The following is a 24025-nucleotide window of genomic DNA, read 5'->3' on the forward strand; positions in this document are numbered from 1 at the left end:
GGGCTATGCTACAAGCCGGAAGGTCGCAGGTTCAACTCCTGATGAGGTCATTGGATTTTTTCAGTTGACCTAATCCTTCCAGCCGCACTACGCCCTGGGGTTTATTCAGCCTCTAACAGAAATGAATACCAGGAATTAATTAAATAATTTTCCTGGGGAGTAAAGCGCAGCTGGTGCGTAAGGCTGACAACCTTACCGCCATCTTTGAACCGATTGTCTAGATAGTGTGGGACCCTCAACATCTCACAACCCTATGGGCCTTCACGGCCTGGTACAGGGATAGCTTTTTTTTTTTCTTTCTTTATTCATGCTTGTGTCTGTGTTTCAAACAATGCTTTCAAAATAATGAAAGGCATAAAAACAAACTATAACTGTAGTTATTGCTTTGTATGGGTGTGAAACCCAGTCTCTCATCCTAGGGGTGGAACATAGACTGAGGGTGTTTGAGAATAGGGTGCTGAAGAGAAGATGGAAGTAACAGGAGAGTGGAGACAGCTTCATAGTAAGGGGCTTTGCAAATTGTGGGACATGCAGGATATGAGAGATGATGGGTGCATAACAAATTTTAGGAGGACAACCTTTCGTACAGGCATGACTTGTTATAACTCAGGTTTTAAAAATTCTGTTCATTTTTAAAAGGTTGTATTTTCATTTCTGACATTTATTCTTGATTTCTAGACAGAAATCTATATATTTCCATATGAATAACGTAAATTTTGTTTTCATACTGGGTCAAAAATACCTTTATTTATAAGATAATGATACGAAATATTATGTTAAACATAGTATTACATAAAAAACCAAATTTATTAATGACTGCAATGTACACTAGTAGCCCAGGATGTCACAGAGTGTATAATATTTCCTGTTATGATAAACAGATTTACTCAGACATCCATAAAGGTCATTAATCTTCAAGCAGTCTGTTTTACTGATGGCTTTCCTTTGTCCCAGTTTGACATTCTCCTTCTTGGGAATGATTGTGGGTTGTCCTCTTGTTTTGCTGCAAACAAAAAGTTTAAGCCTGCAAAACTCTTAGTGAAAGACACTTTTATATTGCACAATGCTCCAGTTACTGCGGGTGTCTGAACATGTCAGTCAGTTCTCTGGTAGCGGAATCTGAAGGTTCAGCACCACTAATACCAGACCTCACCATTTTACACAATCCTGAGCCGGTTCCATCCACCTCCCGTTGTCACAGCCCCTTTTCCTAAATATCTTAATGTTATCCTCTCAGCTTCTCAGTTTTCCAAGTTGATGTTTCCCAAAAGATTCCCAATTGAATTTTACTGTTTTAACATAAAGGAGAGGGATGAAGGAAGGGGGAGTGAAATGAGCATTCAAATTGGATCCAAAATATCTACTGCAATACTTGCAAATCACTTTGATAGCCATGACTACCGTACATATTAGCAAGAGTGTGCGGAGTAAAATTTCATAATATCTTAAGATGTTCACCATTAAGTCTACAGTAGTCCAGTAACAGTAAGTGGACACAGTTGAGTACTCACCTAAAGAAATACTGCCCATAATGCATGATGCTGTCGTAATCATACTCAAAATTGTAAGTTGTGTTTTCCAAGCTCTGCTTGTTGAAGTTATTTCGGTACTCTGCCAACATGAGTAGAAATGTGTCATATGCTGACTTATGACAGTCTGAATATTAATTTCACCCTTATTTATTTATGAATTATTTAACTATAAATAAGAGCCGAGATAGCACAGTCGGTTTAGCGACTGGGTACGGGCTGGATGATCAAGGGGTCAGAGTTTGAGGACTGGTAGGCTAAAAAATTTTCCCTTCTCCACGTCCAGAGCGGCTCTGGGGCTCAGCCAGCCTCCTCTCCAATGGACCAGGGCGTGAAGCTGACCACTCACCTCCAACTAAGTGCCAAAGTAAAAAAAAATGGAGATATACATTCACTTCCCCATACGCCTTCATGGCATAGCACTTGGTTAAGCACAGGGACAACTTCTATCTTTTTTTAACCATAAATAAATAGGTCTCCTTATCTCATGTGAGAGTGGCCACAAGTGTGTGGGTACCAGTTACACTACTTCACTGCACTGCATCTGATGTATCTGACCCTTAAGCCTTTAAAGCAAAGTGGTAACTATGTGTACCACTTGCTTTAACATTAAAAATCTCCACATTTTGCCCATACAGTGTATTTATATGTTCCATATGGTTCTTGCAATAAAAGCCATCATTTCCCCAAAGAGCATTAACCGGTTAGTCGTAGCGGAGACGTGATGTGTTTCCTGCGAGGTACGGACTGAATTTTTATATAACTTATTTACATGAACTATGGCGTCTGCATGTGACGTAACTCAGAATTAATTTTGATTGGAAACTCCTCTAGAATGAACATATGAACAAGATATTAGCAAGAATTTTACAGCTGTACTTCCTCCTCACAGAGGCACACAGTAGTATAGTTGGTTGAGGCACTAGGCTACAAGCCAGAAGGGTCGATTCCCAATGAGGTCATTGGATTTTTCAGTTGATCTAATCCTTCCAGCCACACTATGGCCCTGGGGTTGACTCAGCCTCTTAACAGAAATGAGTACCAGGAATTTTCCTGAGGGTAAAGGGTGGCTGGTGCATAAGGCTGACAACCTCACTACCATATATGAGCAAGTTATCTAGAAATGTGGGAGCCTCGATGTCTCACAACCCTATGGGCCTTCATGGCCTGTTACAGGGATAGCTTTATCTTTACCTTTACCTTACCTTACCCCCTCCTCAGGTACATTCAGGCCTGTTAAGGTACAGGATGTGATGTGATACCATGGCACATATCAAAGTAACATTGTTAGCATCTTCTGACTGGCAAGGAACAAACCGGGGAGGCTGTTCGTGTTGGGACCCTGTACTGACATCTGCAGCTGCTGCTGTCCCTCTCTTTGGATTCAGAGTTGTAACTTCTTTTGTATCGTCAGCGTTTCACCCATACAGTCTTCCTCATTAAGTTATATTGGCCTTTCTGCTGACTTACCTGGTATGATGTTCTCAAACTTCACATCAACATACATGTCCCTGTCGGCCCTTGACTGCTCGTGGAAGATGCCCAGTGCGTGCAGGAGTTCGTGGATGGAGCGACCCTCACCTCCAAGGCAGTTTGGACCATTCTTGTCCGGTGGCTGCAGCGACACGATCTGAGGACCTCCAAACCTCCCCACATATGACCAGCAGCTGTGGATTATGGGTGCTTATTGTATGTTTGCGACAAACTGGACCGTTTTATATATTCATCACATTTCCCAGGATGCTCACTAACCGGTTGCATCATTACTAACTCCAAGGAGGAGACTTCTGCTTAAGAAGTGAACAGTTGCGTAGCTAGTCAATTTCCCAGTATTCTATGGAACTATTTTTACAAGAGTCTGCCACTTGACCCCGTCCTGAGCTAGATAAATCCAGTCCGCACTTTCCCTTACTGTGTCTTTAAGAACCATTGTAATGCCCTTTCATCTACATCTAAGTCTTCCAAGCAGCTCTTTCCTTCAGGGTTGTCTGCCAAAACTTTGTATGCATTTCTGATCTCTCCCATTTATGCTACATGCCCCTCCTATCTCAGCCTTAATTCAGTCACCCAAATGATGTTCCTGAGTCATACAAGTTATGAAGCTCCTCCTCATGCAGTTTTCTCCAACCTCCTGTCACTATATCCCTTTTGGATCATAATATTCTGTTCAGCACCCTGCTCTCAAACACCCTGTGTAAGTTTCTCCCTTAATGTGAGAGATCAAGTTTCACACCCATACAGACCCACAGGCATAATTATATTTTTGTATATTCTGGCGCCACATTTAGAAATAATTTTAATTTCTGATACTAATATTTTTCTTCTCCAGTTTGGATTTTGTTCAAAGATTTCAAGGGGGTAGATGTTTCTGTTGCCCCCACCCCCTACTCTACCCCCATTGTATCAAAATATCTGATTTATTTTGACAAGTCAGCTTATAAGCCCCCCCCCACATTGTTGAGTTATATCTGCCTTACAGAAAATTCTTCCGTTCTCTGATATCAGCGCATACTCAACTCTGGTGTCTCTGTTGTCATGGTTATGGCATGTGACCTACCCTTTCGGCTGCTTGACAGGCCAGATGAGAAGATAATCCTTGTCCTTCCCGTTCCAGGGCACGAACCGGATACACGTCATCGAATTCAGAGTTATGATGGCCTTGTAAATCGTGACGTAGTCAGGCGTGTCTGTGACATCACAATACATCGTGTCAATTAATTAATCTCGTTGATCGGGTGAGATAAGATATTTTTATTTTTTGTAATGCTTTACTTGAAACTATATATAAGCGGTCTAAAACATCTCTGGGGACACGCTGTAGCGTAGTTGATTGAGACACTGTGCTACAAGCCGGAAGGTCTCGGGTTCGATTCCCGATGATTGCATATTTATATTGACCTAATCCTTCCAGTCACACTATGGCCCTGGGGTCGACTGAGGCCCTAACAGAAAGGAGTACCAAGAATCTCCCTGGGGGTAAAGGGCGGCCGGTGCGTAAGGCTGAGAACCTCACAGCCGTCTGTGAGCCGATTGTCTAGAAAATGTGGGAGCCTCGACGTCTCACAAACCTATGGGCCTCCACGGCCTGTTACATGGATAGATTTACCTCTTTTTGCCTTTAAAACATATCTGAGGGTATGTCATAGCTTGAACAGGCAACCTAACGGAAGAAAAGTCCCTATATTCAACGATATGTCCAGTATGTCAATTTTGACCCCCTTTGTATGTTGGAAATTGAATGTAGTAACCTTTTTAGCCTACTTTCCTTATTTTGAAAAAAAAACATAAAAGGTTTATGCGATCACCATTGCTGTCTGTGTATCTCCCCCACCCCCATCAACTTTTGAATGCCTGAACCAATCTTTACGAAACTTGGTATGTATATCATGGCACATGAGCCCATCTCAACGGCGTATTTTATAAGTTCCCCAATCAGTCTTTGTGCACATATGTGCATTCCCTTATCGCTGCTAGGCAACGGCTCGGTAACGAATACACATGTAACGATAGCGGAACTGTTGGTCGCGTCGTTTTCTTTGCGGCCCGTGCCGTATCAAGGAAAGTAGGCAGGTTTAACATTTTCGCCCTCTGAAGAAGACGGAATATCCCAGTTTCCTACAGCAGAGCGTAAACCCCAGTGGTGGGCACACATGCCTGTTATTTGGAAGGCCCTGGATTCAAGACCTGGCTCAGAGACCGGGTTTTCTGGCTTACGCTTGTGTGACATTCCTCGTTCCCTTCGGGCAGATGCCGAAATGTTAGGCCACGACCGCTCGCCTTACAATTCGACACTATACGTGTAGTCTCAGATAGTGGCTTTGAGTAAAGAGTAAATAATTGACTCCCTCACTCTGCAACGGCCAAGTGCTGGGACAGAGCTCAAGCCCCCAACTTAAAGGCCGAGGATGTGATACTGTGCTGCGTGATCAGAGCTATAGCATACCTCAGGGGGTAGTGATAGATAAGTGTGGAGCAATGGTGGAATGATGATTAGCAAGGGAAAAGTGAATAAACTCGGAGTAACCCTTTTTCCAGTGTCACTTCGTCCACCCCATATTTGAGGCGAAGTGATGGGGAACTGAACCCCAGGCTCTGCAGTAAGAAACCTGAGCTATGGCACTGCCCACACCATAAATAGAACTCACCGTATAGTGGGCTGATGACGTAGGGCACTGTCCCATTGGGCCACATTCGCTGAGGCATCACATCCCACCGGATGCCGATTCTCCAATAGTCGTACATCTAAACAAATAGATTCCGTCTGAAACATCTCTGCGGCTACGTCATGCCTTCAGTAGCCAACCTTACGGAAGCAAAATTCCTATGTAGCTTGTTAAGCGAGGCCTGGGGTCTGTGCGATTTTGGTACTTTTCGTACTTTGCAAATAGAACAAAACTTCCTAGTGATGACGTAACGGTTTACGTCATTATCTGGTGATGACGTAACCTTCAGGGATGTTTCAGACACAGCATATGACAAACTCTGAAGTAGGTCCAGTGGTCTGGTACTACTTACCACCGGGCAAATATGAATTTTATGTTGCGTTCGAAAGGCAGAGCTACAAAAATGCGTTATGTTAACGTCGCTTTGTCTGTCTGTCCGTCCGTCTATCCTTACGTAATAACTGGAAAACCTTTGAACGAATTTTCATTAAATTGGATGGTTTTACGAAAGTTACAATGCGTTAGCTCTGATATCGCGCGTACACAGCGTCGAGCCAAGTAATGTTTGTTTTTTCTCTTTCGGAAACCGTAAGACCTTTATACAAAGTGTATGGGACACAAGACCCGTGTTTCATGTTTATCTGCAACTTCTGCCCGAAACATGTTTCGCTCCAACAAATATTTTGCTAGTGTGGAAATGCGCGCAGCACCGAATGTAGGTCTTCATGTGAAGTGTCCGTTATTGTCCGATTTTAACGGTACCTGCAAACATGTCATAACTGTCCGGTCTCATATTTCATCGCAGTGCGTTCGGCGATTGTCGAGTTGTTACAGATGGACAGACATGACAACTTTTTGCTCCGAACGCGCTAATCATCGCGATGCGGTCCCACATTTCACGTAAAGTGTGTTCGTCCACTTTCCGAACCGTAGCCCTAACATACGGGCGTGTTAAAGCTGACAGTTGTCGAGTTAGCTCGGCCGATATAGTGACTAGACTGCGGGCTGGACGACCGAGAGGAATCTGGGTTCGTGTCCACGCAAAGACCAAAAGTTCTTCTCATCTCTAGATCGTCCAGACCGACTCTGTCTCTGTTTCCAGGGGGTAAAGCGACAGGAGCGTGAAGCTGACCACTTACCTCTCCATCCAGTGCCGATGTCAAGAATGCGTGGAGTTACACTTACACTTCCCCATACGCTATCATGACGTGGTGCTTAGTAAAGAGCAGAAGCAATAAGTGTGTACCTTAATACGTTACCTCATCAGTGAGGGCCAAGTCTCCCTGAAACAGGCCGGGCGTTACCTCGGGGTCTTGGCCCATCTCGTCAAGGCGTCTGACGTCATCTGCATTCAGTCGAGCTGCAAAAACATAACCGGATTCAGGAACGTAGTACGGTTAATACAGCCTTAGGCTGAGGCCACACGAGCGCACAAAATTCATCCGTTGTAACGAACGTCGTGACGTTTGTTGTAGAAATAAACAAGAGAGGCGAATGCTACGCTTTCTTCTGGCTCCATTGTAGACAAGAAACTACGCACCGCATTCTGCACCTGTGTGGTGTCCTCAGCAACGTCCGTCATAAAGTACGTTCGTTACAACGGACGCATTTTGTGCGCTCGTGTGGCCCAAGCCTAACCGTGTACTGATGAAGAACTGAGCGCTCTCCAAGTAACTAATGAACGTAGAGAAGCTAACAGTCGCTCAGCAGGTCAGGAATTCCCTCCCCTGTATGGAGCCCAAAGGTTCAGGTCGTTGAGATTCGGGATTCCCACACGGCGGTTACACGAAACTTGTAGTCTGACACCAACATTTTCGGAGGAAAATGCAGCGTCCATCTTCAGGATAGAACATTCTTCTACCCCTGAAGAAAAAGGAAGCAAATTTATTCCAAGCGTCAACCAGGCTACACGGTGTTACATCCCAGAAAATTAATAGTCGTTCATAGCCGTGTTGACAAAATCCCGCCACTGGTCCTTACCCCGACTCAAATTAATCCAATGGAANACCCCCCCCCCCGCCCCGTAACCCAAACCTGCTTGCTTATGAACCGTGTTCGTATTATACTTGGGTTTAAACGTGTGTCTTCCAAGCAGTCTTTTCTTTTCAGTCTTCCCGTCAAAAATTTTGTATGCGTTTCTCATGTTTCCCACTCATACCCAGAACATATGTGAGGTTACGTCATCATCAGTTACTGACGTAGGTCATTGCGTCGTCATTACGAAGTAACTAGATTCTATTTTCAACATGCGACAGGGACCAAAATCCCCATACCGGAGATCTCGTTCAACACACAGGGACTTTTCTTCCGTCAGGTTGGCTACTCGAGGCGTGACGCACCCCAGAGGCGGTTTCAGACAGCGTGAGTATGTTACTATCCGGACTAGACATGTCTACTCGTAGAAGTCCAGGTGTCATCTAAAAATGGTGACCCAGGATGAATTTTGAGAACATTTCGAGCTTTAACCATTTTCTGGTGTGCTTCGGGAACTGAATCTGTTTCCATCTTCTTGAGAAACCTCCAGTTATGCAGCTACTCAAGAATTTCCCAGCAATTTATGGAACCCGGACGTTCATTACCGTGATCACAAGAGCCCTCCACTGGTCCCTATCCTGAGTCAGATCAATCCGGTCCATAGCACCCACCTACGTCTTGGTCTTCCTAGTGGCATTCCTCACTCCATTCGTGCTGCATGCCCTGCCCATTTCATCCTTGTCTTGATCATTCTAATTATACATGGAGAAGAGCACAAGTTATGAAGCTCCTCATTATGCAGTCCCCTCCAACCTGTCACTTCATCTCTCTTCGGTCCAAATATTCTCAACGCCCTGTTCTCAAACACCCTCAGTCTGTGTTCCTCCCTTAATATCAGAGACAAAGTTTCACATCCATACAGAAAAACAGGCAGAATTATAGTTTTGTATATTCTGATTTTCCTGTTCTTACACAGCAGACGAGAAGACAAAAGGTTCTGGACTGAATGGTAGCAAGCTTACCCGAGTTCAATCTCCTCTAATTTCGTCCTGAATGATATTTTGATTTGTTTCTGCCGGAGAACACGCAGCATATTCGTACATATCGCAAAGCAGGGCAGGTACTCACACCTCTGCCACCATGGCTCATCTCTTGGGGGGGGGAGGGGGCGATAAAGTTTGTGGGTTGTAGATCAGACTTGAAAACTGTTAACAAAAAAATAGGCCGTTTTCCTTCTTACTTACCCTCTTGGGGAACTGGGGGGTGCAGTACCTCTGGAACATACGGAACATAGCGCGCACTGCCCACGCTTGCCAACATCACACTGATTATCACCGCAAGCATTTTCCCATTTGCTTCTCTGAAAAAAAAATCAAAGACATTATTTCTGTTTATCTGCGTTCCTTTCTAAAGAAGTGAAGTCTCGTGCGATCGTCATGTTGTCCTCCCTCACTTTCAGGTTCTTATTCTATTTTCACGAAATTTGACTTGAACGTTATGACCGCTGTAGCTTAAGTCACTATGCTGACAGGTGTAGCATGTGTAGACTGGGTAACGAAACCACGCTTTACACAGTTTGCAAGATACCAATCATCACGGAGCAGGACACACCGTGCGGTTGTGTGCGTTGCTCTGCAGCGCCACGCGGTGACTGAGGCGCGAGTTCCTGTGGTTGGTAGCCCTGTTCTCGGTCGTGAACCCTCACTGGACGCGGGCATCCGCCTACTTAGTTGCATTTTGATGAATTTCATGCGTGTGACGAAAGCAAAGTAAACTTCCTGGAAGATTTGCTGTGTTTCTCTCTTGACAGATGTTTGCTCATCTTCTGCGTCCCAGTCACAGCCTTGTTCAGTGAAGTTGTCTACTTAATTAAGCACCGTACCATGAAGATGTGTGAGGGAATGGAGGTATAACTTCACACATTCTTACCCCTCAGACACTAGATGGAAGTGAGTGGTCAGTTTCTCCGGCCGCTTTATCCCTGGCATCCACTGGATACGAAGTTGTGTGGGCTGCAGAACCGGTCTGGACGCTGCGGAGAAAGGGAACAGTAGTAACAGCGCGTAGCCTGATCACTGTCTCACCTGAGCTATCCTTGCGCTTGTGGCAGACCGCTTCCATACTTCGTTTTGCTTCATTCTGTCATCGCAAATGTCCCTATCAATCTACCTTTTCTTTCTGCGTTTGTGTTATCCTGGGGGCTGATCCCCCATCCATGGAAGCCTGTGACATTCATATTTCAGAATTAATCCTGGATGGGAACAGGCCAGAAATTCTAACCCGTCAAGGTAGAAAAAGAAGAAGAAGACATTTAACGTATTTTAAAGGCTTAATTTGTCCCGAATACACAGGGTGATTAATAAAGTTAGTCCTAAAAGGCTTAAATGCAGGACTTGGGGCTCTCACAGTGGTTTGGTAGAAGTGCACAGACGTGCCGCGGGAATGTATCGCCTCCATCCCGGCAGGACCCATGTTTACTTTTCCTAACTTGTTCTGTTTGACCTTCCTCCCCGCGTTCAGTGGGTGACGTGTCAGTTGGCAGAACCGGTTTCAGGTGACCGTAGATGGGAAACAGCCACGGGTTCACGGACCGCGTCTGGCCCACGACAGATTTGTCTTCAGTATGAAGATGAACACGTTGAGGGCCTGTAAGAAGCCCCTATACTTAAATAAGCACCACATCATCAGGATGTATGAAGGAGTGAAGGTATAGCTCCACATATTCTTAACCTCGGCACTAGCTGGAAGTGAGTGGTCAGCTTCACGCCCCGGCCGCTTTACCTCTGCGAAAAGAGCCCCGGTGCCAATTGGATAGGAGGCTGAGCGGACCCCAGTGCCCGTCTGGACGCTGTGAGGAAGGGAACTGTACTTTGCCCCTGCATGAAGTCTTACCGCGATGCCCTTGGTCATGGCGTGGTGAAGTGTCGAAGTGACACATGTGCCCTTGTTACACAGATCTGACGTGCAGGGGTTGTTGCCGTTATTTGCGTCTGCGCACTTATTTATATAGCGACGGGCTGCCGCCTGAGCGTCCGGGGTTCTATTTCCGGCAGTGGCAATACTTTCCCTCTGTTCTACAGCGTCCAGACCGGATCTAGGGCCCACCCAGACTCATATACAATGGGCACCGGGGGTAAAGCGCCCAGGGCGTGAAGCTAGTTCCGAGGTCAAGAATGGTGGAGCCATATCGTCATTCCTCCATACGTCCTCAAGGACAACCTTACCTTACGTCAGTATGTGTAGGTGTTTCCAACTGCACTGAGACATCTCATTCTGCAGGTCGAGGTCTCATACTGTTCGTAGCATTTCAAACAAAAGCTGGGAACCTGGACTGGATATGCGTAGCACCGTCGTGAAGTTTTGTGTTTCTGATTTCGATACGTACGGTTTTATGATATCGTATAAACCGTTAAGAGCACATTCATAACTGCACGTCAGAACTTGCTTTCTTAACCACACAGTGTGCTTGTGTGTGTCTACACATGCTCTAGGACAGTCCAGCACCACAATATAATTTAATTTTTTCAATTGACCTAACCCTTCCAGCAACATTATGGCCCTGGGTTCGACCCAAACTCTATCAGAGATGAGTACCAGGAATCTTCCTAGGGGTAAAGGGCGGCCGGCGCGTAAGGCTGACAACCTCAACGGCATCTGTGAGCCGACTGTCTAGAAAATGTGGGAACGTCGACGTCTCACAACCCTATGGGCCTCCAGGGACTGCTTTACTTTTTGTATACAGGCTTCAAAGAGGACGCCAAAATATTACAGAAGATGGCGACTTTGCTTTATTTTACAAAGTTCCTCATTACAGTTGTAGCATCCTGGGGCTATCAGAGGCCCATGAATTTGCACAGCGTGTAGTATTTTCTCCTGTGATACGTGCTCTTGTCCAGACAGCCGTACAGCGCGTTTATCTTCAGGCAGTCCGTCTTGCTCATTTCCCTCCTTTGTCCAAGCCTCACGCCTTTCTTCTTCGGCGTGATGGTGGGTCGGTCCTTCTCCTTGCTGAAACACAGTGACCGCAGCGCTACTCAGAATTACTGGCTCCATTCTAAACAACACGACGTTTCGGAAACTGGATCTGTTTCCATCCTCAGGTGAGGGGGAAGACACCTACTCTGTTGGGTCCCTAAGAAAGAGCTAACCTCAATCACTGGACCGTTTAGAATCTAATTGCAATACTAGTTCTGTGATTAGCTTAGGCCAGGACTAAGTTGGTGCTCTGCTCAGATAGTCACAGAAAGACCAACCTCTCTCGTCTAATAGGAGGCCCCATGGGGCCTGAAACAAAGAATGACTGTGCTGGCGAAGACCAGCAGCAAATTATTGCTCTGCTCTCAGACCGTGTAGCTGTGTTATGCTAGAATGGCCGTGAATAATGAACGGGAAGGGATATGGCGCGGACAACATAGAAAACACTTCTTTCAATACGTTTTCTCTTGTTGAGTGCGCGTATTTCGGGCGTTGCCTAGAAATGGATCTACATGTCACAGTATCTTGGATAAATTAAAGCTGTTTCCTTTATAGCATTTTCATTTTAATTCCGTAGTAACCGAACCGCGACAAATACTCGGAGCGTAGACACACAACACAACAGGAAGAGACGCCCAGCACCGAGCAATTCAGGGACTACACACCGAATATTAGACTCACAAAACGGAAGCACAGCAGTTCCCAGCAACAGATTTTAAACCCCTGATGATGACCAATGTCGGTCGAAACATGTAGTGCAGTGTATAGAAGCTTTTAAATGAGGCTGAAATGACGGGCTGTGTTTGTAAGAAACTTCTGAGTAAGGTTTAGGAGGGGCCGCGCCATAGCTCAAGCGGTTAGTCGCTGGCTTCCCACCGCGGCGGCCCGGGTTCGATCCCAGGTCTGATCAAGTGAGATTTCTGGTGGACAAAGTAGCGCTGGGGCCGGTCACGGTAGCCGAGCGGTCTAAGGCGTGTACTGTCTTCGCTCGCTTGGAAACCGGAATCGTGGGTTCGAATCCTACCCAGCGCACGGATGTTTAGTTTGAGTGCAGGCAGAGGCCTTGCGACGAGCTGATCACCCGCCCAAGGAGTCCTACCGAATGTCTAAGATCTAGTAAACCGAAGTGAAGCGGAGAGTTTCATGGAGGTAGGCCTAGGCCCACTGGGGCTGTAGTGCCAAGGGGAAAAAAAGTGGCACTGGGGCAGGTTTCTCCGAGTATTTCGGTTTCCCCTGCCAATCTTCATTCCACCAATTGCTCCACAATCACCCTCACCTATCATCTGGGGCTGGTACAATAGGCCAGTTATATCTGACAGATTTAACCCTTATGGAGGGTTTGGTTATTGTTGACGCTGAAACGCTCACTTTTGAATAGGGAGTAGATTCTAATATATGCTCTGAAGGCCTTGACTTCAATCATTTTGGGTGCAGTCTCCACGTAATCCTCTTAGCGAATATTACACCGAGATATAATACTTGATTGGCGAAGGGGATATTCCGTTCATGAAGTGTACGATGAGCCTCAGGGAGTCTAATTCTATGAGAAAAATAGACGGTCCCATGAGAACTCTTTGCGTTGTTTGTTTACTTACCGCCAATCTGTCTCTAACTTCTGTCACCACCATACAGTGGTCACTATTACAATCAGCTGCCCTGAACATCTCCTATATATCAGAATATGGTAAATTTGGCTGTGCGTCTTTCCATCAGGAGATGTCCAAGTAAATTTATAAATGTTGCCATGTGGAGACATAATTCGACAGTAACATTTGTTATGTGGCAAAGTTTACTACTCTCCATTATTATTACTGATTTCGTGCAAACTCTCACGTCCAGTTGCTGGTTTGAAAATGTCCTCCCTGCCTACTTTGGCATTGAGATCTCCTAAAAATAATTTCAAATGGTGTTAGGGGATTCTTCGAATACATGTTCCAGTTCTTCGTAAAACCTGACCTTCATATCATCAGTTTTATCTTCTGTTGGGGCTTGAACATTCTGAACGATGATATCACACCAGCGACCTCTTAGTATTACTCGTATGTATGACATCCTATCACTAAAAACTCTACGCTCTTAACTGCTGATATGATTTTCTTACGTTCGACAAAAAAATACTACCTAATTCATGATGCTCATTCCACTTTCCACAGAAAGACGTACATTCGCATGCTAGTTCAGTGCCACCTTCGTCCCATCTCAACTGATGTAAAAGTAAAAAGTAAAGTAAAGCTATCCCTGTACCAGGCCATGAAGGCCCATAAGGTTGAGAGACGTTGAGGGTCCCACATTATCTAGACAATCGGCTCAAAGATGGCGGTAAGGTTGTCAGCCTTACGCGCCGACCGCGCTTTACTCCCCAGGAAATTTATTTTAATTAATTCCTGGTACTCATTTCTCTTAGAGGCTGAGTAAACCCCAGGGCCTAGTGCGGCTGGAAGGATTAGATCAGTTGGAAAAAAAAAACCCATGACCTCCTCGGGACTTGAACTCGCGACCTTGCGGTTTGTAATACAGCTCCTCAACCACTACTCTACTGCGCGTTCATGTGAAGTAGTATATTTCCTCTAAACTTAACTTATATTTAGAGATCTCTTCCGCCATTAGCCTGAGCTAACCTGACCTGTACATACTTTCAATATTTCAAGTGCCAAATCTCATATCCATTTTATTCGCAGCTACCCTCCATATCTGGAGGCCGTCTCCTCCATCCGCAACCTGATGATGCGCCATGCCGTGGTGACAGGGACCCACCTAACCTGGTCTTCACATATTTATTGTATAATTCCAGCACATTCAGTCTCATTTCCTCCTCATGAGCAAACATCTACCACCCGTAGAAAGGGAATCAGGTGTGCTGATCGCAAGAATAAAACTTGGTGCTGCGTTGGACGCAGAGTGTGTTCCCATGATCCCTTCTTGCAGTTGAGTCTTCCTTGCGGAGTTGGTGACCCGGTTAATTTGCACCGAAGCTTGTGATCTGGTGAGTTTAGTCACATTCCTGTGCAGAGTGTAAGTGCCACTCGGTTATGTACTCCGAGATTTGGTGAAAATAGAGAATCAAACGCTGATTTGTAATAACCAAGGAATGACTAAATAACCTGTGTACAACGGTGTTATAGTGGTGTATCAGTTGTATACTCCAGTCTAAGAGAGGCCTGTGAAGACCTCGAGAAAGGTTCTCATGCTCCTGTGTACAACGGTGTTATAGTGGTGTATCAGTTGTATACTCCAGTCTAAGAGAGGCCTGTGAAGACCTCGAGAAAGGTTCTCATGCTCCTGTGTACAACGGTGTTATAGTGGTGTATCAGTTGTATACTCCAGTCTAAGAGAGGCCTGTGAAGACCTCGAGAAAGGTTCTCATGCTCCTGTGTACAACGGTGTTATAGTGGTGTATCAGTTGTATACTCCAGTCTAAGAGAGGCCTGTGAAGACCTCGAGAAAGGTTCTCATGCTCCTGTGTACAACGGTGTTATAGTGGTGTATCAGTTGTATACTCCAGTCTAAGAGAGGCCTGTGAAGACCTCGAGAAAGGTTCTCATGCTCCTGTGTACAACGGTGTTATAGTGGTGTATCAGTTGTATACTCCAGTCTAAGAGAGGCCTGTGAAGACCTCGAGAAAGGTTCTCATGCTCCTGTGTACAACGGTGTTATAGTGGTGTATCAGTTGTATACTCCAGTCTAAGAGAGGCCTGTGAAGACCTCGAGAAAGGTTCTCATGCTCCTGTGTACAACGGTGTTATAGTGGTGTATCAGTTGTATACTCCAGTCTAAGAGAGGCCTGTGAAGACCTCGAGAAAGGTTCTCATGCTCCTGTGTACAACGGTGTTATAGTGGTGTATCAGTTGTATACTCCAGTCTAAGAGAGGCCTGTGAAGACCTCGAGAAAGGTTCTCATGCACCTGTGTACAACGGTGTTATAGTGGTGTATCAGTTGTATACTCCAGTCTAAGAGAGTCCTGTGAAGACCTCGAGAAAGGTTCTCATGCTCCAAAAAAAAATCTTAAAGGTTGATAGGACATTATTAACCTAGTGCCCGGTTACCAAGTGAGGACGGCGTAGGCCTGCCCGGTGAGCAGCAGAGTGCGGCGTGATAGTATAAGCGCAAAGGGGAAGCAGCTGAACGAGTCGACACGAAGCGACACCGAGCAGAGCCGAAGTGGTGCCCGGTTACCCAGTGAGGACGGCGTAGGCCTGCCCGGTGAGCAGCAGAGTGCGGCGTGAGAGTAAAACCGCAAAGGGGAAGCAGCTGACCGAGTCGACACGAAGCGACACCGAGCAGAGCCACAGTGGGAGACCAGAAACGACGGCTGCAGTATGGCGCCCAACGTAGAAATTTTTTCGATCAGTTAGTATACGTTGTTTAAAGTGAGTTGCGAAACCTGCAATCCTTATGCTGAATGGGAGTTGAGAAAGATTGCTGTACAGAGCTGGTATACCAGTAAGGCAGTAAAGTTATTGGGTGCGCCAGTAGAGAGAGGTAGTGTTCCAGGAATCAAGGGGCGCCCTGAAGATAAACTAATATCATACCACCATTTGCTACGAGTGTTATTATACAGAATATTGCTTTTAATACGTTGTGACTAATTTGTAATTTGGATCATTTGTGACGAAAAAAAAAATTTCGAGTTTAAATTTTAAGGATTATTGTAGTTTGTTATGGAGATTATTATTACGAGGCGACCAAATGAGTTTTTCTTTTATATTTTATATATATATATAATAAGTAAAAGCTCAATTGGAAGATTGTGGCCGTTTTGTTTGTCACCTTAAAGCAATAATTGTATTGGATTTGTAAAGCATGGCCCATAAGCCTAAGTTGCATTCAAAAGGCTGTCTTCGACCGCGTGAATTGAGATGTTTGCAAATTCCGGGGTTGACAGAGACAGAAGATGTCTCGCGATCATGAGTGTTGAGAATTAAGCCAATGGTGGCGTTCGCGCTTCTTTTTAATTTGAAGTTTTGGCGGCGAACAATTTTATTGATTCAAAATTAACGTAAGGATTTAGAGTGACCAATTGTGGTTTATTAAGAAGATAATACTGCCATGTACTGGCCAAAAGAACGGGAAGTGAAGTGTCTGACCTGAAGTAGTACTGGCCGTAGTGCATGATGCTGCCATAGTCGTACTCGAAACTGTACGTGGTGTTCTCCAGGCTCTCCTTATTGAAGTTCACTTGAAACTCTGAAAATCAGAATCGGGTGCGTTCAGGACGATAAATTAACCCTTTAAAGACTGAAAGTCAAAGTCAAAATTATGTTACGACCGATGGTCAGTCGGCCAGTCTGTCTTTGTGTCAAGCCCCCCTCTGGGGTCCAAGACCAGATTTTTATTACTGTCAGACAGTTTTGGATTTGTTCATGTGGGAATGGGTCTGCCATTTACAATTGCCGCTGTCCCTCACCAGCGCAGTAATTCTCGGTTCCGAGTCCAAAGGGAATTATGGCCATATTTTACTGTCTCAGATTCGAGACTCCCCCAGACTGGAGGGCCAGGTCCCCGTGTTTATATCCCACAGGAACAGGGTGGCCTGGTTATACCCCCAGGCACTACGTTCCCTTTTCATCGCTTCATACGACTCCCACGGCTACTGTGGGGGTATTCGAACCCACCTTCAGACTGAGTGAGAGTCAGAGTTACTTTACAACTGGCGGCTTACCGCCTAACATTTTGTCTTGGCTGCAAGCCCCTTGAGACTCACGACCAGCAATTTATTTTCCAACTGAACACTTGCTGTCGTAGTTCTTGTGTAACATTCTCTCTGACGAGAGGATGGCTTGTCTCGCTTCGCCTCTAACGCACATACGGCACAGGTCTACACGGTCATGTGGAATTCCTTTCTTCCCGGGAAGCGGCCAGTCCGACGCACCAAGAATATCAGTGGCCCTTACCTGGTATGATGTTCTCAGGGTGGATGTCCACGAAATTGTCCCTGTCGGCCCTGGACTGCTCGTGGAAAATGCCCAGTGCGTGCAGCAGCTCATGGATGGAGCGACCCTCGTCCCCGAGACAGTTAGGGCCTTGTTCATCCGGTGGCTGCAGGGACACGATCTGAGGACCTCCGAACCTCCCCACGTACGACCAGCACCTGAGTCGAAGCGAACGAACTTGTAACTCAGTGCCAGTAAGTTCAGTAACTTCATCATTCAATTTGTTACTAGCCACCTGTCGGTATAGCGACGGGCTCGATGGCCAGAGTTCGGTTCTCGGCAAGGGTCAGAGGTTTTTCTCTTTTCCACAGCGTCCAGACCGGCTCTAGGGCCCACTCAGCCTCCTATACAATGGATACCGGCGGCTCTTTCCCTGGGGGTAAAGCGGCAGAGGCGTGAAACTGACAACTAACCTCTATCTAGTGCCGAGGCCAGCCATGGTCGATCTATACATCCATTCCCCCATACGTCGTCATGGCGTGGTGCTTAATTACTTAAGCACAGGGACAATTTTGCCTTTGCATTGCCCTACCTAGTGACCTTCGTTTTATTGTAATTTGCCGTAAAATTATAAATTTCCGCGCAGTCAGTTATATAGCAATTCAGTCCGTACCTCACAGGAAACACATTACGTCTCCACTACAAAGCCCAACCGGTTAATGCTATTTCGGGAAACAGTCGCTGTTTATTGTGAGAACCATACGGAACACACAGATACAATGTGTGAGCAGAATATATAGCAATTCGGTTCGTACCTCACAGGAAACACACTCCGTCTCCACTACAAAGCCCAACCGGTTAATGCTGTTTAGGGAAACAGTCGCTGTTTATTGTGAGAACCATACGGAACACACAGATACACTGTGTGAGCAGAATATATAGCAATTCTGTTCGTACCTCACAGGAAACACACTCCGTCTCCACTACAAAGCCCAACCGGTTAATGCTGTTTAGGGAAACAGTCGCTGTTTAGTGTGAGAACCATACGGAACATATACCAAATGTGAACTTTATTCATGTTAAATAAGGTGGCAATTCTGTTCCCTAGTGTTGAGTTTGTCTGATCCTGGTGCAGCACCTGCTCTTACCCGTGAGGGTACTTGACCGGCCAGATGAGTAGGAAGTCGTCGGCTTTGCCGTCCCACGGCACGAACTTGATGCACGTCAGGAAGTTGAGTGTCAGTATGGCGTTGTAGATCGTGACGTATTCGGATGTATCTGCGAACAAACATCGTCTGTACACGAGGGGAAAGTCACACATGGATATAAAACGTAAAACATGTCTTATTCGAACCTGGAAAGAAAAATCTATTTCTCGACATATTCTCCACCAACAGTGATACACTTGTCCCATCGCTTTACCGGTGCGTCGAAACCCGCAGAATAGAAATCTTTTGACTGTTGTCTCAGCCACTAGGGCACATCCATTTGAACCTCTTCATCATCAGCGAAACTTTGCCACCAAAGTGGCTGGCTTTTTAGCGGACCAAACAGATAAAAGTCACTAGTTCCCACCGTAAACAAGAAATATTTCTTTATGAATATCCTTTGCATTAAGTTTTTTTGCCCACAAACAAACTCCACAACAGAACGTTGCTCTTCGGTAGTATACACCTCAAGCACGATTGCCATTTTGGCTACTGACACCAGCCTCTTAACATGCGCATGCGCGTCTGATACCCAGACTAGCATGAAGCTGGACTGTGCTGCTACCTAGTGATACATATAGAAAACCTATTACATCCATTACAGCTGTTTTACTTCCATTTGTGGCCTATTTACTGACTGTCGTTTCCATGGAAGCAAAATGTAAAACTAATCTAATTACGATAGAACAAGAAGATGGCATTATTAAACGTCAGTGTTTCAGTCGGTATTACAGTCTTGATCTTTGCCGAAAGAAGATACACCAGGACTACTTTTACTATGCTAATTCTATGACATTGCCTTTCCAGAACTGTTTAAGCTCACAGCGCGCATATTCAGTGGCTAAAAACTGGAATACAGGGTAAATTTTCTAAATGTACCCTTTTGTTTTTATTGGCTGCTTCATGCTCGTTTGCCTTACTCTTCAAATCTGAAGATGTTCCTCCGAAACGTCGGTTGACTTTCGCCGTACTACACGGCATTATATCCCTGAAGACAGAGCTCAATTTAAGAACCGCTGTGAGAACCCCATATCCTATACAATGATTATGTCGCGTGGAGTGTTACATTGGTCGTGGCCTGTTTCAAAGAACTATAGACCGTTTGGATGAACTGAGGACACCATAGTCATATAGCCGGTACTAAAACGGCTGGTAAGCCTCACGCTCGGGCCGCTTTATTCCGGGAATCGAACGTCGCTGTTGAGTGATTGGCACTCCCGCTTTGTATTCAGGAGGTCCAGGGTTCATATCTCGCCCCAGAGACTGTCTGCCCTAATGGTTACTCTGTCCCTTCAGGTAATTTCTGGAATAATATGACTCAAATGAGGCCAGGGACCCCTCCTTCCAGATCCTTTCCAATTCATGATTCAGTAGCCATCCTACCTTTCGGTGGAACAGAGCTGCATACTGACAGCAACGTCACATTTGCCGTAAATAAATAAATAAATAAATAAAAGGTATGGTGTTTAGGCTACGGGCTGGATGACCGAGGAATCGGAGTTCGATTTCCACAGGAGTAAGAGATACGAGATTCTTTTCTTGTCCATAGCGTCTTGACGGAAGCTGATCACACCTCCATCTAGTGCCAAGGTTAGAAACGATGGAGCTACATCTCCACTCTCCCACACGTCTTCATGGTGTCGCGTTTAATTAACTAAGCACAGGGACGAGTAACTGACAACTGCTGACACAGCCCGGACGTTACGTTGGCATCTGACCCACCGTAGAGGGGACTGATGACGTAATGCACAGTGCTGTTCTGCCACATCCGTTCCGGCATGACGTCCCATCGGAGTCCCACTCGCCAGAAGTCGTACATCTCGTTGGTGAGCGCCATGTCCCCCTGGAACAGTCCGGGCTGCACCTCAGGGTCTTGGTTAGTCTCTAGGAGGAGTCTCAGGTGCTCCGAACTCAGTCGAGCTGCAGGCAAAAAGAACGTTAGCAAAGCAGCCGCGTTTTCAGTGGGACCTGAAGCCATATCAGCCGGTATTGTTGACAAAGCCTGTTTACCGCGCCCTTGCTTAGCAATAAACGTTCTATTGTTGCGGGTATGTGTTTACCGACCCGTTGGCCAACAGTGGGTATACACGTTACAATAATAACAATAATAATCTAACAGTCCGAGAGCTGAGAAATCCTTCGTGAGGTTTTATGTCCTCACGGCGGTAACCATGAAGATTACTGTTGTGTGGTAGATGAGTGTAAACGTTTCGGAGGCACCTGCAGCCTCAGACAGTAATCATTATGATGGACTTGGTGCTCGAGAGGGTTAACAACATGCGTACGCCTTCATGACCCTTACTTACCGTCGTCCGGCACCGGAGGAAACACCACATCGGGCACGTGGGGCAGCTTCCGGGGCGCCATGAGGGCAGCTCGCAACGTCACCAGCAGCAGCAGCGCTGTCTTCATTCTGTCTGATTATGGGCACGAAGCTGTGCGAACTTCTGTGCTGTTAAGAACTGTCTTCTGGGATTAACGCCGTGTATTCTCCAGAAAGTCGACTGACGTTTCCCAACGTACTCAGGTACAAATCACTTTCTTGCATCCACGCTGATCAACCTGCAGTCCTGATCGCTGTAATCACTTGTAGTGCTGCGCACGCGTAGTCTGGAAGTGACCTGACGGGCAGCGCGAACCTTCTTCTTGTTTGTTTCTGTCCAATGCCAAGATCAAGTGTCTCAAGCAATGCAGCCACTTTTGTGCTGTTCGAAGTTGGTTACAGCTGTAGTGAAGCCACGGAAAGAAGGCCCATGGAAGGGGGGGCAGCTTTCGATACTTCCGCCTCCCTACTCTTACTTTGTGGATTATTTTACGACACTGTCAGCACCAAAATTACATAGCGTCCGGTGTTAGTGTGACTGATGAATCATAAATTGGAAAGTATTTGCAAAGCGTTAGTCGTATACCAATCTGTTACTATCCCAGAATTCGCCTGATGGGACTGTGGAAAACCACGAAAATAGTCAGAATAGCCGATGAGTCGACTGACATTCGAACCGAGAAGCCCCCGAATACAAGCCTAGAGCATTACCGCTATTCCAACGCGCTCGGCGTCGCTTGTATTCCCATCCAGCCTTCTCTGGCCTATGTCAACCAGCCCAAAGCCAATGTCGCTAAGACCGGCATATGTGGAGTGACTGGAGAGGACGTACGCTGGGAGAGGGAAGGCATAACAGGTCAAGGGAGATATGGAGGGTTTCGGTTAGTGCGACTGCACTCTGTAGCCTCGGTATAAAGGTGATGTTTTATGCCCAGTGCTTTTTAATTTTGCTTTAAAATGTAAGAGGACAGTTGGTCTGTAACAGATTGAGATGTTCTGAAACAGACTTCAGTGCTGTAGTAACAGAAACGCGTGAGGAATGCTTCTCCGAGTATCGCGGGCATCCGAGATTAATTTTTGTAATCGAATCATCCACTTCTACGACTGCATCTGTGGTCTAGTGGCCAGAGTTCCTGGCTACAGATCCAAAGGTCCGGGTTCGATTCTCGGCGCTACCAGATATTCTGAGAAGTAGTGGTTCTGGAACGGGGTCCACTTAGCCTCGTGTGGATAATTGAGGAGCTGTTTCAAGGAAATAGCGGCTCCGGTCTAGAAAACCGAAACTAACGACCATGGGGATTCGTTACGCTCACCACGCGACACCCTCTATCCGCTAAAGTTGGCACCAACTTCTCCGACAAGCGGCAGTCGCTCAGTCGGTATAGTTCGCTTTCGGACTACGGGACACGGAGTGTTTTTCCTATCATCCATTTCAAAGGGACGCCTTTTTCTCAACATTTCTCCTGGAGTTGCAAAATTCTTGGAAAACGTAGAATTTTCAAGTTCGCCCCTCCCCTTTATTGTCCCATGGAACGTCAAAATGAAAGAGAACTGTGCAGTGTCGGTTCAGGAACATGCCCTTTTATCATTTCAGCCCTTCCATAAAATCCCTACCCGTGAAACCTGTAACGTGGTACTCTCCCGTCGTTGTCCTGCAGGTTCTGTGGAAACCAACGAAATTATTGGGATATTCTGTATCCGCCCGAGATTCTAAGCAAGCGTGTCTGGAATATAAGCCCGAAGCAATGGGCTTCAATATATTCTTTGTTACGTCAGCAGTCGAATGCAGTGCGTTCTGTGTGTCTTGCCGTTCGGTGCAGTCGTGGGGGCCCTCGTCACTAACAGCATGTTCAGCTTACAGTTCCCACGCCCCCTTATTTCTTATAATAATTAAAAATACGAGCGGTCTTTTAATGATTTTAGAGAAGAAATTGTCTCAGTAACATCTGTGGATTCTGTTTCTCTTTTGTGGAGGCTCGGGCCCACTGCCCCATAAATCCGTCCCTGATTCGATGGAATGTATCTTTCTTTACCCCACTGTGCACTCCCGGTGCATGTGAAGGTCATGTAGCCAACAGTGACTTGACGTTTTCCTCTTTGCATCACGGACTAGACGCACATAAAGTGATACTGATTGGGACATCTTCATTCCTCGGTTCATAAATGTTCGTGTAATATGCCGGGGTTCGATTCCCGGCAGGGGCAAGAAGATTTCCTCTTCTGTACAGCGTCCAGACCGGCCCTGGGACCCACGCAGCCTCATATCCGCTGGGTACCTGAGGCGCCCGGAGCAAACGGCCGGGTCTTGAAGCTGGCGACTCACTTCCGTCTACTGCTGAGGCTGAGAAAACGTAGAGCTATACCTCTACTCCCCCTCACGTCTCCACGTCGCGGTGCTGAATTAAGCATACGGATAAATGTAATTTTCCCTGCAGATGGAGGCCGCAGCTTATTCCGAAACATTGATACCTATCTACCTGACTTCATGGCGTTGCATTCCAGAAGACAGCAATATCGAGTTGGATTCGTCTGGCTCAGGGTCAGGTGTAGTGACGGGTTCATTAGAACCTTCAGGTCCCATAGAAGGTGCAGACCCTCTGAGTGACAGGATATGTTGGCCCCAGTATATTCAGGGTCACTGCACCCGACGTGGCTGTAGTCTGCGGTGTATATATACAGGTGTCCCAGGAGGAATGGTCCAGCAGAAATAATACAAATGATGATAATGAAAATGTTCGCAACATTGAACAAGTGACGACACTGACGTTGTAGGGCCGAGAGGTTCATTGAGTCAGTTGAAGGTTGCAGCTCAGTTGAGCTCGGCAAGGGAAATTGAGAAGAGAAGGCAACGAGATAGTTGTTAGTTGGGTTTTAGGGAATTGACAACAGTTCTGCACAAGTGGCTGTGACAAGAGGACCTGAACTCGGTAAGTTAGAAGCCGTTGCCAGGAAACGCCTGATGAAGACACAGCAGGCTGGAAA

General features: G+C 46.1%; 1 protein-coding gene across 2 annotated transcripts; it reads right to left on the reverse strand.

Moving 5' to 3' along the window:
* Window positions 1–296: 296 nt before the first annotated feature.
* On the reverse strand, window positions 297–21363 carry LOC111873534. 2 transcript variants are annotated; one of them, XM_023868316.2, is made up of 12 exons: window positions 21027–21363; window positions 20443–20640; window positions 18661–18790; window positions 17534–17730; window positions 16727–16826; window positions 8911–9026; window positions 6952–7052; window positions 5675–5771; window positions 4087–4216; window positions 3000–3196; window positions 1512–1611; window positions 299–1003 (listed from the first exon to the last, which is right to left on the reverse strand). In XM_023868316.2, the coding sequence occupies exons 1-12, from the start codon at window positions 21130–21132 to the stop codon at window positions 829–831; spliced, it is 1647 nt and encodes a 548-aa protein (XP_023724084.1). In that variant the 5' UTR covers window positions 21133–21363; the 3' UTR covers window positions 299–828. The 2 variants fall into 2 exon arrangements, with proteins under 2 accessions (XP_023724085.1, XP_023724084.1); XM_023868317.2 differs by lacking the exon at window positions 20443–20640 and having other exon boundaries at window positions 297–1003.
* Between the last annotated feature and the right edge of the window lie 2662 nt (window positions 21364–24025).

Source organism: Cryptotermes secundus, unplaced genomic scaffold (assembly GCF_002891405.2).
Source record: "Cryptotermes secundus unplaced genomic scaffold, Csec_1.0 scaffold395, whole genome shotgun sequence".
NCBI classification, from domain to species: domain Eukaryota; kingdom Metazoa; phylum Arthropoda; class Insecta; order Blattodea; family Kalotermitidae; genus Cryptotermes; species Cryptotermes secundus.

Coding starts and splice junctions, on each gene's coding strand:
- LOC111873534 (XM_023868316.2), bottom strand. CDS start 21,132: ATGAAGACAGCGCTGCTGCTGCTGGTGACGTTGCGAGCTGCCCTCATG. Junction 17,731..18,660: donor CCGGTCAAGTACCCTCACGG/GTAAGAGCAGGT, acceptor GCTTCGACTCAG/GTGCTGGTCGTACGTGGGGA. Junction 4,217..5,674: donor CGTCATCAGCCCACTATACG/GTGAGTTCTATT, acceptor GTGATGTCACAG/ACACGCCTGACTACGTCACG.